The following is a 15,793-nucleotide window of genomic DNA, read 5'->3' as shown; positions in this document are numbered from 1 at the left end:
TGTAAAATGGGGCGAATAAATCATCCCTGCCCGGCTTACTGCGCTGGGTGGCTGTGACAGACGATGGAGACGCAGGCCTGCAAACTGCAAATTACTCTGCTCATTCAAAGGGGACTGATTGTAACTGTTTCTCAGTCAGGAGAATGTTGGAGTAATAGTTCCTTTGTCCAAAGCTGCAGTGTGTCTGCTGCGTGCTGTCAGCATTGGGGGCAGGATCATTCTTCATGTCCCAGGACCTCCCTGTGCGTCGTGGGGCGCTTAGCACCCCTGGTCTCAGCCATGGCTACCAGTAGAGCCCCAGGCATTGGCAGAGCCCCAGAACTTTCCTACACATTCCCATGCCCCTAGGGGAGGCAGCACCTTCCCCAGCTGAGAAATCTCAGATGTACTGCTAAAAAAAAAAAAGTTTGAAAACCATCGATCTCATTCCGTTTTCTCAGAGATAAGGAAACTGAGGCCCGGAGAGGGGACATGATTTGTTTCAGGTCAGTCTTCACCGTAACAAATCAGTCAGGGTCCAGGATGCTTATTAAAATGCCTGTGCCCTGTCCAGTTCTCTGGGGTTCCATATCAGGAGGCTCGGGAACCCGTGTATAGAGCTTCTCATACTTAATTTCCTGTGTGCAGAATCTTCGGGGGATCTTGTTAATGTGCCACGAATCTGCATGTCTGCATTCTAAGCAGCATCAAGGTGCTACTGCTGCTGCTACTGGTCCAGGGACCACACTCTGAGCAACAAAGTCCCTGGGTGAATCCATATGGTCAGGCAGGTTAGGGAGCTGCCTCAGCCCAGAGCCTTGTGGGGGGAAGTGGGGTTCAACCCCGGCTGTCGGTTAGACTCATGTGAGGAACTAAAAAAAGATCCAGGGCAAGAGCCCTACCCCCAAAACGGAAACGGATGTAATTGGTTTGGGGGTCCCCTGGTCCTTGGGGGACCAGGCTGCAAGATGATCATTGGTCATCTGGTGACCGCTGGCCAGGGTAGAGGCCACTGCCATGGTCCACTGCTAGTGAAAGGAGGCTTTGTCCGTCCGGGTGCCTGACACCATAACCACAGCAGGTAGGGGTCTCCGAGGCCCAGCTCAGCACCCACAGACCTTCCCATTATTTGGGCTGATGTCAAGCAGAGGCCCTCCCTGGCCTACCCAGAGAGTTGGTACCGATAGCAGAATCTGCACCAGTAGGGGCTTCCCCAAATTCTGGGGTAGAGTTCTCTGGCACAGGTACTAGGTCCCCTGCCCCAGTCTTGCCTCATTTAATTGGTTTTGGCAGCCAGGCTCTCACTTGTCTCCATGATCCTAAATCATTATTGCAGCGAGGTGCCAGGTAGCTGCCTGTCTTGGCCGAGCTGATGCCAAAGCCGCCAGGAGGCATAGGTCGAAAGGCATCTGCTCTGAAGGGGGGCCCCCCGTCAGGTACCTCCAGGGAAAGAACAGGCTGCTTATGAGGGTCTCAGGGCTGAGAAGGCAGGGATCACGAGACACCAGAGGGATGAGTCGGGACAAGTAAGGTTTAAGATAAGCGCAGACCAAAGAGGGGTGCTTTAGGTCGACAGTTAGCAGGACATGGAAGGGTGGAGCTAGTCAGCTTTGGCAGGTTTTCAGGCCTGTGTCAGGAAGACCCCCTTGCCCTCCACACTCCACATCGGTGTCCACTTAGGGGAAACTCGTGCTCTTGGCTTGACCCCTGTGCCCCAGTGACAGAGGCAGGGCCCTCCTAGGATGCAGTTTGGCATCAAGGTCCAGAGTGCAGGCTCTGGAGTCAGACCGACCAGGGTTCCAGCCTCACTCAGCCCTGTCCCAGGCAGATGGCATGACCTGTTTGAAGCCAGTTTCCTTGGCTATAAAATGGGACCACAGCTGCACTTCTAGGGTCGTTGTGGGTCCTGTATGCAGTGGGGTCTGCAGAAGTGGCCTGCTGTGTGCCCCCTGACTCTCAGCGAACCGTCTCCCCCCAGCCCTGGGCTCCCCGCTGACCAAGCTGCCTTTTGTTTTCAAGGTCACGCTGCTTTCCTTTGCGGTGGAGTCCGAGTGCACGTTTCTTGACTACATTAAAGGAGGGTGAGAAGAGATCCAGCCCGGTTTCTTTGGCTTCAGGGAGAGGAAGGGGGCCCCACCCATCGACATGAGGAGCTCTAGCCCCACGCTGGCCTCTTTGAGGCCCCAGACGAAGCCTGCGAGCCCCGAGCAAACGCCCATTTCTGGCCTCAAACAACTCGCCCGGAGCCGTGCATGTCCCTGGATCCTGAGTGGCCGGAGAGGAGGCTCCTGAGCTGTGGAGGCTCCAGCCTGGGTCACATCAGGTTCCCTTGCAGGGATGGGATCTGGAGGTGGTAGGGACTCCGTGGCAAAGACAACTAAGGGCTTAGGGAGGTGGTGGAAAGAGCCCTGGACTAGGAGTTAGGAGGCCCAGGCTCTCAGCCCTTCTTAGCCGCTTGCTAATTTAGCCCCATTACTTTGGGCAGGTCGCTTTCCCTTCCTTCGTGTCAGTTTCCTCCTTTACACACATAGAAGTTGGAGTCAAGTGAATTCTAATGGTCCTTCCTTCTCTGAGCTGCTGATACCTGGTCTGTCGGGGAGGCTGGGGGCGGGGGGTGGGCAATGATTAACCTGCCCAGTGTCATCAAGGACATACAAGGGACAGGAGGCACTGGGGGCTGAGCCATCAGATGGTCCCAGGTGGTCAGACACGAGTGTAAGAAGCAGAAAGAGCCAGAGGGGTTGGCATCCAGGCCGAGGCAGGCAGGGAAGCCTGGAGGCTCCAGCCAACAGCTTGCGGAAAGAGAGTCTGACTCCGAGGTGAGGTTAGTGTGCTCCCTGCCAGAACAGGTGCCAGGTCAGGGTGTGGGAAGCCGAGAGCCCACAGGTGCTGGCAGGTGAGTGACTACACCTGTCTGGAAAGAAGACAGGGCAGGTGCCAAAGGCTCATCCCAGCCAAGTGGGCACTCGGCTGCCGGGCTCTCCAGGGCAGAGGGAAAAGTCAGGCCCTGGGAAACCACACTTACTCTCCCATGACACCACTCCCTGTCGCCTTGAAACTGGTTTCAAGGTTGCGAGCTCTCCTACCCACTGAGCACACACCTGCCTGCGGTCACCCAGAGGCCCCCCACCCCCCCGCTGCCCCCCGCCCCCGCCTCTCCTCTGAGCCTACTCCAGACCCTGCCCTTGCTCCCATCCCCCATCAAAACTGCCCTGTTCTCTATCCCATCAAGCATTCCATGGCACCTGCTAATTCTCAAGCAGTCCACATCCTGTTTCTCCTCATTTGCATAGTGCCCCCAATTTACAGAGCACAGTGGGCAGGGTGAGGATGATTATCTCCCATTTTACATAACTTGCCCGTGGCCACACGCCCAGCCAGCGGCAGGGTTCCTCTGTCGCCACATGCTGCATTTATTTCTTCCACAGTAATGAATAATCGTGGCCCTGCCTGCCTCACAGCTACCAGGTGGGGTGTGATGCAGGCGGAGACAGTGGAGTTAAAGGGTTGGGTGCCTCGATGTCTCATGGAGGAGCCCTCAGAGGCTGCTGGCGCCTCCCTGGCCCTCCCCCACACCTCCCTCCGCCCTCCCCAGAGACTTGAGCCAGAGAGCTGGCTCCCGGGAGCGAGAGCTCCACGTACGTGTCCAGGCAGGCAGCCGATGGATGCTCTTGTCCCAGGATCCTCTCTGGACCTGGAGAGAGGGATTGGCCACCTCTGCCCGGTGTCAGAGGGAGCAGCTTGCTCAGCAGCCTGCCTTCTGCCCTGCTCTGCCCTTAGGCGGGAGAGGCGAGCCCGCAGGGAGCAGCTGTCCCCTAAATGTACCTGCTTTCCAGCCCCTTCCTTCCCTGAGTCGTTTCAGAACCCAGAGCAGGGGAAGACCAGTTAAGGAATGAGGCTTGCCTCTCCCCTCACCCTTATTTGGAAGAGCCGGGCAGGTGGGTGTCCCTCAGCTGTGGTCCCGTAGACCAGAACCACCCTCCCAATAGTGGCCCTGGGAGCAGAGCTCTTACCCTCCAAGTGTCTCCCTTCCTCTAACAAAGACACAATCTGTCTATTCCCCAGTGAGACATGACCACAAAGAGATGAATAGGGTAGGTCAACTGCTATAACAGATAATCCTGTGACCTCAAGGCTTAATACAAACAACGGTTTATTTTTCATTCATGGGATGGCAGGGATGGGTGAGACGCTCTACACAGTCAGTGAGGGACCCAGGCTCTTGCCTCCTGGTGGCTGCATCTCTGGCAGATGTTGGAGTCCACTGGATGCTGTGCCTCCAGGCAGCAGGCGAGGGGAAAGAGCGTGGGCTGGACTATCTCTGGCCAGCAGACCCTGGCTTGGGTCTCCTGCTAACCGTGTCCTTCATCCTTCCTAGGGGACGATGGTCCCGTGAGCAGCAGCTCATCTGTGGTCAGGTGGGGAGAGGGCTTTGGCTTCTGAGAGGTGCCGTCTGCTAAATGCAGATGAAGTGAGCCCGGCCCCATCTTACATCACCCCAACTGGGACCCACCAGAAGGGTGTCCCCAGGTGTGATCCCAGAACCCCGTCTTCAGAATCCATCCCTGGATGAGGGCAGGGAATGTCTGTTGAGGGAATGTCTGTTGAAGAAGCAGATTCTGGGGCCCCATCTCAGACCCAACTGAACTGGCATCCTTTGGAGTGGGGCCCTGGGACCTTCTTCTTAAACAAATTCCCCTGCTGACTCTGTGGTCACTAGAACCACGAGACTAGACGTTATCAGGGGTTCACGTCGTGTCGGCTTTGTTCTTTAATTTTTTTTTAATGTTTATTTATTATTGAGAGGCAGACACAGAGTGTGAGCAGGGGAGGGGCAGAGAGAGAGGGAGACACAGAATCTGAAGCAGGCTCCAGGCTCCGAGCTGTCAGCACAGAGCCTGATGCGGGGCTCGAACTCAAAAACTGAGATCGTGACCTGAGCTGAAGCCGGACGCTTAACCAACTGAGCCGCCCAGATGCCCCTTGTCGGCTTTGTTCTGTCAGCATCTAGCACAGAACCTAGAACAGCCAAACCCTCAGAAAGCCTCCACCCTGAATCTGAAGCCTCAAAACCAAACCTTTTATTACAGAAAAATTCCAAATACATGCAAAAGTAGAGAGAAGGCGTAATGAGACCCCAAATACCCTTCACCCCGATTCAACAGTTACCAACTGCTGGCCAGCCTTGTTCCATGCATGCGTGCTTCCTTTCACCCAGTTAGTTTAATCTAAATGTTTATTTTTGAGAGAGAGAGAGAGAGAGAGAGAGCAAGCAGGGGAAGGGCAGAGAGAGAGGGGGACAGAGGATCTGAAGCGGCTCTACACCAACAGCAGTGAGCCTGATGTGGGGCTCCAGCTCACAAACTGGGAGATCATGACCCGAGCTGAAGTCAGACCGTCAACCAACTGAGCCATCCAGGCGCCCCACATCCAATTATTTTGAAGCAAATCTCAGACATCATATTTCATTCCCCCAAATACTTCAGGATATAGCTCTAAAATATAAGGACTTTTTTTTTTTTTTGGAGACAGAGACAGAGCAGGGGCAGGGGAGGGGCAGAGAGACAGGGAAACAGAATCCGAAGCAGGTTCCAGGTTCTGAGCTGTCAGCACAGAGCCTGACGCGGGGCTCGAACCCACGGACGATGAGATCGTGACGTGAGCTGAAGTCGGACGCTTAACCGACTGAGCCACCCAGGCGCCCCTAAAATTTAAGGACTTTCTTTTTTTTAATAAAAGAAATTAGATTGTATTTATTTATATTTACTTTTTAATGTTTATTTTTGAGAGAGAGAGAAGGAGAGAGATCACAAGTGGAGGAGGGGTAGAGACAGAGAGGGAGACAGAATCTGAAGCAGGCTCCAAGCGGTCAGTGGAGAGCCCAACGTGGGGTTCAAACCCACGAATCTGTGAGATCATGACCTGAGCTGAAGTCGGATGCTTAACCGACTGAGCCACCCAGGCGCCCCTATTTTATTTTTTTAAAATATTTCATTTTTAAGCAATCTCTACACCCAACGTGGGGCTCGAACTTACAACCCCAACATCAAGAGTTGCATGCTCTACCAACTGAGCCAGGGGCCCCAAGTCCAGGGGCCCCAAGGACTTTCTCTTTGTAAAATGTACCCATAATACCGTAATTACACCTACAAATCAGTTCCTTAATACCAAAGACCTTTTCAGTGTTCGAATTTCCCCCGTTGTGTTACTTCATCGGCTTGTTTGAATCAGAAATCCAGGTAAGATCAATATATTGCGATTGGTCCATTTGCCCCTTAATTCTCTTTTTATCTGTTGATTCCCCCAAGTACCTGAGGCTTTGCTGAAACAGATTCCTGCTCCCCGCCAAGGGATTCTGATTCACGAGGTCTGCAGGGGGCCTGGACTCCTCACTGCTGCCCCCAGACTGGCTTTTCTGGCTGCATCCCCCTGCTGTCATTTAACATGTTCTTCTGTCCCTTATATTTCCTGTAAACAACTGGGAGATCTGGAAGTTCAGTAGGATTCACGTTCCAGCTTTTAGCAAGGCAGCATCATAAGTGGGGTGTTGCGTGGGGCTGGGGTGGAAGCCAGATTGCCGCCTGTCCAGCTAACTCCCCTGCTCCTCTTCCTCTTTTAGGACCCAGATCAACTTCACGGTGGCCATCGATTTCACGGCCTCCAATGGTGAGTGGGGGATGGGCAGAGGAGCTGGCGTGGGGCTGGGGCTGGAAAGGGATGGGGGGTACTTTTCAGAGCTGTCGTAGTTGGTCCTAGCTGGGAGCCAGATCTCCCATATTCTCTGGCCTCATCCTCACCAAAAAGAAGGTACTTAAGCCTGGGGAGCCAAAGTATAATCAAGATGGCAAAGGCATCCCCAGACTGGACCATGGTCTAATAAATCTGGGCTCTGGACCTATGTGCTCTGAGGCACAGCCTTGCCCTTGAGGGCACCCAGTCTTCCTGCAAAGGTAGGGCAGTGCTACTCTGGGCCCACAAACAGCACATGGAGAAGAAGTGTTTCCTAATGGGATTAAACCTCACATCCTTTGTGCAGGCCAACTTTCAGGCCGAGCAGAGCTCTGTGGTCCTCAGCGAGGGCAGGAGCCCCAAGTTCCCACCCTCGCTGGGGCTGTCCCAGCTCCCTTCCCTCCTCTGACTCTCTCCAGGGTTGGGCTATGACCGAGTCACCAGGAATAATCAGTGCCCCACTTCACGCTGTTAGAAACTTCACAACCTTCCTTGGAGTCTGGACCTCCATTAGCGGTGCTCAGTGCCCATTTCCGTGTCTATCAGAAGGAGCCCAGGTTTTGGACTCCTCAGGTGGGCCCTAGCATCCTAGAGTGGTAGGAAGTCAGAGCTGGAAGGGGCCTTGTCATTACAATGAGGGGAGTTCCAGTAACACATCACGACTCCTCACAACAATCCCAGGAGGTGAGACTATTATCCCCACGCTAAGCTCGAGGAACTGAGGCTGAGAGGTTAAGGAACCATCCACGAGCACACAGATAGAGACAGGATCTGTACCTTGGCAGTCTGTGCCAGAGTGCTCCTCATTAATAAACAAATAAGTAAAATGCGGGCATTATCAGTGGTGACAAGGGCTATGGAGAAAATGTAAGCAGGAAGAGGGACAGGGAGCGTTGGGGGAGGCTGTAATTTTCAGGAGTCTGCTCAGGAAGACCACACACCATGTACACATTTATAGAAAAGTGTCCCAGAGGGAACCACCATTGCAGAGGCCCTGAGGTGGGGCTGGTAAGGGGCCAGGCCTGAGTGGGTGATAGGAGGGGGTGGCAGGAGGCCAGGAGGGAGGTAAGCAGAGGCCAGACCCCCTGGGGCCTGTGGGCACCCCCCGGTTGGGACTGGGTGGGATAGGAGCATGAGAGCATTTGGAGGAGAGAAGAGGCATGATCTAGCTGCCTGGGGTTTGACAGGCTCGTCTGGCTGGACGGCAGGCCCCAGGGCAGAGGCCGAGAGCTGGGCTGGGTGGCTGGTGGTATCACGGAGCTGGGGACGGCAGATGGGATTCTGCATATATTTTGAAGGTTTAGCAACCAGGAGTTACTAAAGGATTGAAGGTGTGGCAAGAGAGAAAGGAGTCAAGGATAAATAAATCAAATTAGGGGTGCCTTGGGCACCCCCCCACTGCATTCTGAGCCCGGGGTGCTTGGAGTGTCGACACCAGCAAATGTTCCCGTGTCCCGTGTTGCAGGGAACCCCTCGCAGTCCACGTCCCTGCACTACATGAGCCCCTACCAGCTGAACGCCTATGCACTGGCGCTGACTGCCGTCGGGGAGATCATCCAGCACTATGACAGCGACAAGATGTTCCCTGCCCTTGGCTTCGGGGCCAAGCTACCCCCTGATGGAAGGGTGTCCCACGAGTTCCCGCTGGTAGGAGGTCCTGGGAGGACAGGCTGAGGGCCCACCGGGCTCGGGGCGTGGTGACGAGCCTGGGGCAAGGGGACATCCGTGCAGCCCTTGGGCGGGGGGTGGGGGGGCGGTAAGCTGCCTGCTGTGTGTAGGAGGGCTTGTAGCAGGGCCTCCAGAGGCCCACTCCCCAGCTGGCTTACCAGCATCTCCCCTCCATGTCTGATGCCACCCGCAGTGGGGTCTGCCCTCTTTTTTCTGACAAGACCCGAGTAGAGGTGCAGTAGAGACTTGGCTGAACTACCCCCACCCAAACCCCAGAAATCAGGGTACAAGGGGTGTGCGTTGGGTATGGGCAACTACAGGTAATTCCAGCAACTCCCCGAGTTAGTGCTGCGATGGGGGACCTGAGGGATGCTTTCTCAGGCCACCTCCTCTCCCTCCCTCCCACGAGCTGGGGACGCTCAATTGTGCCAGGCACAGGACACGGGAGGACAGGTTAGTTGGCTGGCCCTTCCAGAGCCACTCAGACCCTGCAGTCATTTTAGGACGGAGTGGTTTGCCCGGGGGGGGGGGCCCCGAGGGAAGCAGCCAGGGCTCTCGTGGAGGGGGTGCCACCTGAGCAGGTACAAAGAGTGGTGCAAGGGGCAGGTCGGAACCCTGCTCACCCAGAGCACGTGTTGCCCTGAGGCTCCCTCCTCTTCCCCGACCCCCCCCCAGAGAAGTGTCTAGGGGCCCCCCCACCCGCCCGCCCCCCCCCCCGCCGGTCCCCCCCCCCCCCCCACACCGCCAGCAGAGCACCCGGCTGCCCTCCTTCCCACTCCTCCCTCCTTCCTGAGCTCAACCTCCCCATCCCCGGTGCCCCCAGAACGGCAACCAGGAGAACCCCTCCTGCTGCGGCATCGATGGCATCCTGGAGGCCTACCACCACAGCCTGCGCACGGTGCAGCTCTACGGCCCAACCAACTTCGCCCCTGTGGTCACCCACGTGGCCAGGTGAGTGCCGGGGCCGCTCGACGCCCATCCCCACATCTTCACACGGCCTTCGTGTCCACCCCTGTCCTCTTGGGAAGGTGGGAGGAGGTGTCTCTTCCCGTCGACCCGCCTTTCAGAGAGCTCTGACCCTAAAGAGACTCCCCTCCGGCTAAAGGCTTGTCCCCACCAAAGTGTGGGGGGCAGGGAGGGACACCGAGCGGGCCAGACAGATAGCCGCCCCCACCCCACCCCAGGACCGCGGCCGCAGTGCAGGATGGCTCTCAGTACTCGGTGCTGCTGATCATCACGGACGGGGTCATCTCGGACATGGCACAGACTAAGGAGGCTATCGTCAATGTGAGCTGGGGGGGTGGGGAAGGGGGAGGAAAATGGGGGTGGGGGGCATGCCTTCCCGCTGCTTTAGAGGAACCCTTGGGACGAGGCTTTCCACGCAGTGGGGTTTGGGGGGCGGAGGGGGCACCGTCTGATGAAGGGTCCTACCGATGACCTCTGCACCCACCCTAGATGGTCCACTCCCTCTAGATGCCTATGGTTCCCTTATTAGCCCATCTCTAGGACTGCTGCCCCAGACCCCAGCCCGGCCTGGCCAGGTCCAGCGGGAGCCCAGAGTGGGGGAGGCCCAGGAACATGGCTGCCCCTACTGGGTGTTCTCCCTGTATAAGGGACTCCCACCCCAGCTGGCAGTCCTAGTTGCCCACGTAAAAGATGTCCCACTTGGTGGCCCAGGGACAGAAGCGGGGATGGGGGTGTCTCATAGAAGCAGACCCGTGACCCATTTCACCCTCTCGACCCTCTCTTCCTCTCTGGGGCCTCACCTTGGGTTTCCCTTTGTCTGTGTCCTTCCGCCTCCCCCCTTTTCTGTGTTTCTGCGTGTCTCCATCCTTCTGTTCCATTTCTTCTCTTTTCCTTCTGTCTTCTGTTGACCCACCCCTTTCTGCCCCTACCCATGATCTCCCAGGCTGCCAAACTGCCCATGTCCATCATCATCATTGGCGTGGGCCAGGCGGAGTTCGACGGTAAGTCCCCATCCCCCCAGGTATTCCCCCAGAGGCTTCAGGCCCTTGGGAATGACCCTTCCCCAAAGAGTGAGAGCTCATGGGTGGGTGTGACTGTCTGGGTGAGCACAGGGTGTAAGGGTGTGTTTGTTTGCACAGGGAAGGGTGTGTCGGGCTGTGTACCCATCCCAAGGCTGTGGGGAGGAGGCCCAGTCACTCCTCCCTCCTCCAACCCTGGGAGCTTGGGGAGGGTGGGGGAGCTGGAACACTGGGCTAGAAGCCAGGGGTTCACCTGGTTGGGCTCCTCCTGTCTCCTGGCCTCAGTTTCCTCATCTCTAACATGGGGATCTGGTCTGATGGTCTCTGTCTTGGATTGGCCTGGGATTGGAGGACAAGTTCCACTGGTGTGCCAGGCCCAGGTGCCCACCATTAATTCACCCCACCCCCAATGCCTCTCCTCACACAGCCATGGTGGAGCTGGATGGTGACGATGTGCGGATCTCCTCCCGGGGGAAGCTGGCAGAACGGGACATTGTCCAGGTGAAACCCAAATCCTGCCTGCTCCAAGGAAGATGCAAGAGCCTCTCTAGCCAGGCTGGCCTTATACCCCCCCCCCCCCCTTTTAGAGACTTCTCTAGAAAGGGGCCCTGGAGAGAGCCCCAGAGTGGCCTGGCCACCGGAGAAGGGAGCGGGAATCAGTGCTTGGGTCACACTTCTCCCCCAGCTGGACCCCTCTCTCCCATGTCTGAGACTCACCCCTAATGTTGTTACCCCGACCAGAATGCTCTGCCAGTGCTCTCCCTGAGCCCCCAGGTCTCCTTGGCCTCCTGCATGCAGAGCACTCACACTTGATATTTGCACCTTCCATTGTCTTCTGCTGGGCCGCCTTCCCAGTGGGAGGGCAAACCCTTGAAGGTGGGGGGGAGGTGTCTATAGTGTTGCTGCGGCCCTCTCCGCCCTCTCCGAGAACGGGCAGTGCTTGCTTAACTGAAGCCCTGTCTGAACATCCCTTGTAGGATGGCAGATGTAATGAGCAGACAGGTCTTTGTCCTCAGGGTGTCCCTGCCCAGTCAAGCCTCAGAATGCACCTTAGTAAGCACTTCTGTCTGTGAATCTCCTGCAGACCGAGTCCCTAGTGTTTAGGAGATTGGGAATGAAAACTGACATTCTCCAGAACCCCTGGATTAAAAAGAAAAGAAAAAAGGAGGGGATGGAGGAGGGTTCATTCCAGGGGTAGAGAGCAAAGAGAGGAGGCTAGACCTCAGAGCAGGGGCAATCTGGGAGGGGGGACCCTTGCATAGAAAGGCCTAGAGCCAGGAATGCGCTGAGGCATTCAAGGGGTGGTGAGGGGCTCGAGGGGCCTGGGAGGAAGCCAGAGGGGCCTGACTTTAGGTGTCAGCGCGAGAAGGAAGAGGAGAAGCGGAGCCAAAGAGAGAGAGGTGGGGGGAGATGGGAAGGCCCGCTCTCACAAGCCAGGGGGCTCAGTCAGCGTTTCCTGAGCACCGGCTAAGTCCCTGTGTTGGTGCCAGGACTTCAGAGATTAAGTGCTCTTGTTTGGTGATGTATCCTGGCATGACGTAGACGCTCAGTACGAATCTGGTGAGTGAATGAGAGAACAGGGGCTATGAGAATTCACCACCATGGGGAGGGGGTGAGTGCAGAGGGCCGCGGCTGAGGAGGAATAGGACAGGAACCCAGGCCTGGAGATGTGGGGGCTGTGGTCCAGCCGGAGACCCTGCCTGACCCTGCCTTTCCTCTGGCCAGTTCGTGCCCTTCAGGGACTACGTGGACCGCACTGGCAACCACGTGCTGAGCATGGCCCGCCTGGCCCGCGATGTGCTGGCCGAGATCCCTGACCAGCTGGTGTCCTACATGAAGTCACAGGGCATCCGCCCGCGCCCCCCGCCTGCGGCCCCAGAGCCCTCGCCCCCACAGTCCCCAGCCCGCACGCCCCCTGCTTCCCCCCTGCACACACACATCTGAGCGCTCTTCCCGAAGTCCCCTGGCCTGTGGCGGGCGGCTGGGGCCCGGGGAGGCCAGTGGAAGTGTAGGCGGGGTCTCCAATTTGCCCCGCCCATCGGGGGGGGGGGAGTATAGGCGGGGTCTCTTGCAATTTGCCCCGCCCAGCCTTTGTAACATGTGTGCCTGGGAGGCCAGCAGGAGGCGGGGCCTCTGAAGACTCCTCTCTAATTTCCTAGCCTTATGGCCCAACCCAGGCAATTGGGAGGGTACAGGTGGTGGAGGTGGGTTCTGGGCCCCTGCGTTTCTCATTTCTCCCTGATACCTGGTTCTGGCCCAGCCAGGAAGGTGTTAACAGTGAGGAGAATTGAGGTCCCCCTCGGCCCACCTGGCAATCCCGTCTGCTCCTATATGGCCGTGAAGCCTGGGCTGGGCCTCCCTCCTCCTGTGGTGTCTATTTCTATACCTGGCCCCTGCCCTCCTACCCCAGTATCTATCCCATCCCCATTTCCAGTGAACCCTGTGAGGCTGCTGGGTTTGCAGGGATGCCTGAACATGTGACCCTTCCCAGGGACACTTGCATGCTCTGGGAGCCCTGCGGACCCATGCAGGGGAGGCTGTGAGGGGAGGCCGTAGGCCACATGGTGGGCTGGGAATGGAGGCCTTTTGGGCACAGGGTCCTTTCTGGTGCCTCTCAAGCCCAGAAGGACATGGTTTTAGATACACAGATCCACAGGCCTTTCCTTGGTGTAGACCCACAGGCATCTCTACAGCTGACTTCTGATTCCAGGCATCCCCTTCTCTTGCCAGAGCTGCCTGGGGCCCCTGGGGCCCAGGCCTCTGCTACCCCCCTGGAGGCCTTGGAAGAAACAGTCCAGCCCCAACACTCCTACACTGCCCCTCTGACCCACGGGGATAAGAGATAGAGGTCCTGGGTTCAAGCCCTGCCTCTAGCTGCCGCCCGTGGGAACCCAAGCAAGGCCCTCCTGCCTTCTGGGTCTCAGTTTCCACATCTGTAAGTCAAGAGGGTTGACCAGATGGTCCCGGATTTACCTTCAGCTCTGATGTCCTGAGAGTCCATTCATGCCATGCCCAGCTCCCCCCATCCCACTCCTTAGCAGTGTGACCCCTTACCCCAGGCCGTCTTGGCCCTTGGGGTCACCTTGTTCCATCCTGTCACCCCAAATCCACCTGAGTCCTTCAGCCTTGGGCTCTGGTGTCTGAGCCCAAGCTTCTGCCCCTGCTGTGGGGAAGGTGAGACAGGTGATCTCACCCCTGGGCCCAACCAGCTGCCCAGTCTTGGTCATGCATGCCAGCCCCTCCTGCAGCATGAGGCTCCGAGGCCCACTGCACATCCCATGCCTAGGCGCCACCCCCCCTCCCCCCACGCCCGTCTGCTGCCCCAATGCCGCTTCCCTCCCTGTCATGCATGATGGTGGTGTTTCTATGCTGTCTGGTCCTGTGCCCGTCTCTGAGACAGTCTCTGTGTGGAATTTGCCTTAAACTGGAGTAAATTTGGTTCTTTTACTAAAGTTTCTTGTTTTCCTTTCCCTGTGAAAAATAGAAAATATATTGCTGTTCGACAGAGTCCAGGTTCTCCTCTCCATCTTTCTTCCATTCTTTTGTTTAATGAAGATTTACTGAGCAACTACTATGTGCCAGGGTCTGTGCTGGGCACTCAGGATGCGGCAATGAACAAAACACAGGCCCCGTCTCCACATGGAGCTTACAACAAACACATAAATAAGACAGGAAAACCCAGTAAGCACTTAAATAGGTAGATAACTTAATTTCAGGTGGTGGTAAGAGTCACAAAGACAAATAACAGAAAATAAGGGGCTAGAGAGGGACAGGGTGATATTTTAATGAGGTGGTTAGGGAGAGCCTCTCTGAGGAAGTGAAGGTTGAAATGAGCCCTAAGGAAATGAGAGAAGGAGGCACGATGGTATCCAAGGCCAAGTAGAAGGAACAGCAAGTGCAAAGGCCCTGAGGCAGGAGCATACTTCATGTGAAGGACAGCAGGGAGGCTTGTGTGATTGGAACTGTATTAAGTGGGGAGATAGTTCAGGAGGTGAGATCAGGGTTGTGAAGAATCCAGAGTGCATAGGGCCTTGTGGGCCGTGGTTAGGGCTTTAGCATTACTCTTGAGTGAAATGGAGTCAGGAGGTGAGAGAGGTGAATAACATGATCAGATTATTCTCAAAAACAGGTGGGTCAGTTTATTACATTTGATCACCCACTGACTCATCCCTCAACAAGTATTTACCTAGCACTCACGCCAGGCCCTGCTCAAGTTTGGAAACACTGATTCACACACAGTTGTACCCTCAGAGGGCAGCCCCTGCCCTCCGTGTCCCTCTTCATCTATCAACCCCTGTGGCCATCAGAGCCCAGGATCTCAGGGAAAGGGGACTTCTCCCCTCCTCTGGGCAAGCTCGCTCTCAGATTAGCCCTCCAGCCAGCCATTCCCAATCTGCACATCACAAGAAATTTGGGACTAATTATACCAAAGTTGGGGACTTACTTACTTCTTATGATTTTATAGTAAATTAGAGCTGATTCATGGCTGTCCCTATAATTAGATCACCCTCTGACTTGCATTCCGATGTGCTTGGAGTGGGAACCGGGTGGGGTCATAGCTTGGGAAGAGGGAAGTTCCCATAACCAGTGACCCATTTTGCCTCACCTTGGACGTCTGTGGGAAAGCGTCAAGCAGAGATGCCCACCTGGCAGGGGAATCAAGTCTCAGAGCCACCGCCCAAGAGGGGCCAAGTGCATCTTTACTGAGCTTGACACTGTAGCTTCTCTCCTGGGTTATTTCTCAAGGTATGGCCCATGAAACATTGTGTTTTTGGCATGGATTTTGGGGAACTGCCTACTCTGAGCCCCTCTCAGAGAATCCCAGTGGCCTTTGGAGCATTCAAGGCTCTGATAAGTCCTGCAGCAAAGAGACCAGTTTAACTTGGTTCAATCCGGTGTTTCCAAAGCTTTTTGACCATGGAGTCAGAGAGAGAGAGAGAGAGTGTGTGTGTGTGTGTTTAGCTGTAACACTGTTAGCAAGCAGAAAACGTTGAACATTCTGTCTTAGGACTTTAAGTAGAGATCACCTCCCTGGTTCCACCACTAACACAGAAGACTGAGGCCTGCTACCAGGAGGCCAGAGGCAGGGCATGGAGTTTGGGAGCTTCTCAGAGGAGGTTGGGTGGGAGAGGTGGGGACCTTTCATTTCTCTGGAGAGAGGAAGGAAACCACAGAGAAGAAAGGAGGGTGTTCAGAAAGTCACGGCACAAAGGTTGACTTTGTGTTCCCTCGTGGGGCTGAGAGGTGTGTGTGACTGAGCTAGGAGAGGGCAGGCAGAGGAGGGAGAGGCAGCTGAAAGGCTCTCCTGGACTCTGGGCTCCCACCCCGGGTGCAGCTGTCTTCCCTCCTCACCCCTATTTGCTCCACAGGCCCTCAGGATTAAGGACCCTGGACTGTCATTCCCCAGGTCATTCGCCTCCACACTTCTGCCT

At 56.2% G+C, this 15,793-nt stretch overlaps 1 protein-coding gene across 4 annotated transcripts in view; it reads left to right on the top strand.

The window, feature by feature from the left end:
* Nucleotides 1-13,813, top strand: part of CPNE5 (copine 5) — a 79,529-nt gene extending 65,716 nt beyond the window's left edge. For all 4 annotated transcript variants that reach the window (XM_040473352.1, XM_040473351.1, XM_040473353.1 and 1 more), the window contains 8 exons: nucleotides 1,999-2,060; nucleotides 6,599-6,645; nucleotides 8,174-8,355; nucleotides 9,200-9,327; nucleotides 9,561-9,663; nucleotides 10,286-10,343; nucleotides 10,789-10,862; nucleotides 12,087-13,813. In XM_040473352.1, the coding sequence (XP_040329286.1) occupies nucleotides 1,999-2,060; nucleotides 6,599-6,645; nucleotides 8,174-8,355; nucleotides 9,200-9,327; nucleotides 9,561-9,663; nucleotides 10,286-10,343; nucleotides 10,789-10,862; nucleotides 12,087-12,305 (873 nt within the window). In that variant the 3' untranslated portion in view covers nucleotides 12,306-13,813. The remainder of the gene's footprint in view (nucleotides 1-1,998; nucleotides 2,061-6,598; nucleotides 6,646-8,173; nucleotides 8,356-9,199; nucleotides 9,328-9,560; nucleotides 9,664-10,285; nucleotides 10,344-10,788; nucleotides 10,863-12,086) is intronic.
* Nucleotides 13,814-15,793: the final 1,980 nt, after the last annotated feature.

This window comes from Herpailurus yagouaroundi, unplaced genomic scaffold (assembly GCF_014898765.1).
Source record: "Herpailurus yagouaroundi ecotype Mexico unplaced genomic scaffold, PumYag 139, whole genome shotgun sequence".
NCBI classification, from domain to species: Eukaryota; Metazoa; Chordata; class Mammalia; order Carnivora; family Felidae; genus Herpailurus; species Herpailurus yagouaroundi.
Note: the sequence above shows the minus strand (reverse complement) of the source record. Positions and strands in the feature narration are given on the sequence as shown.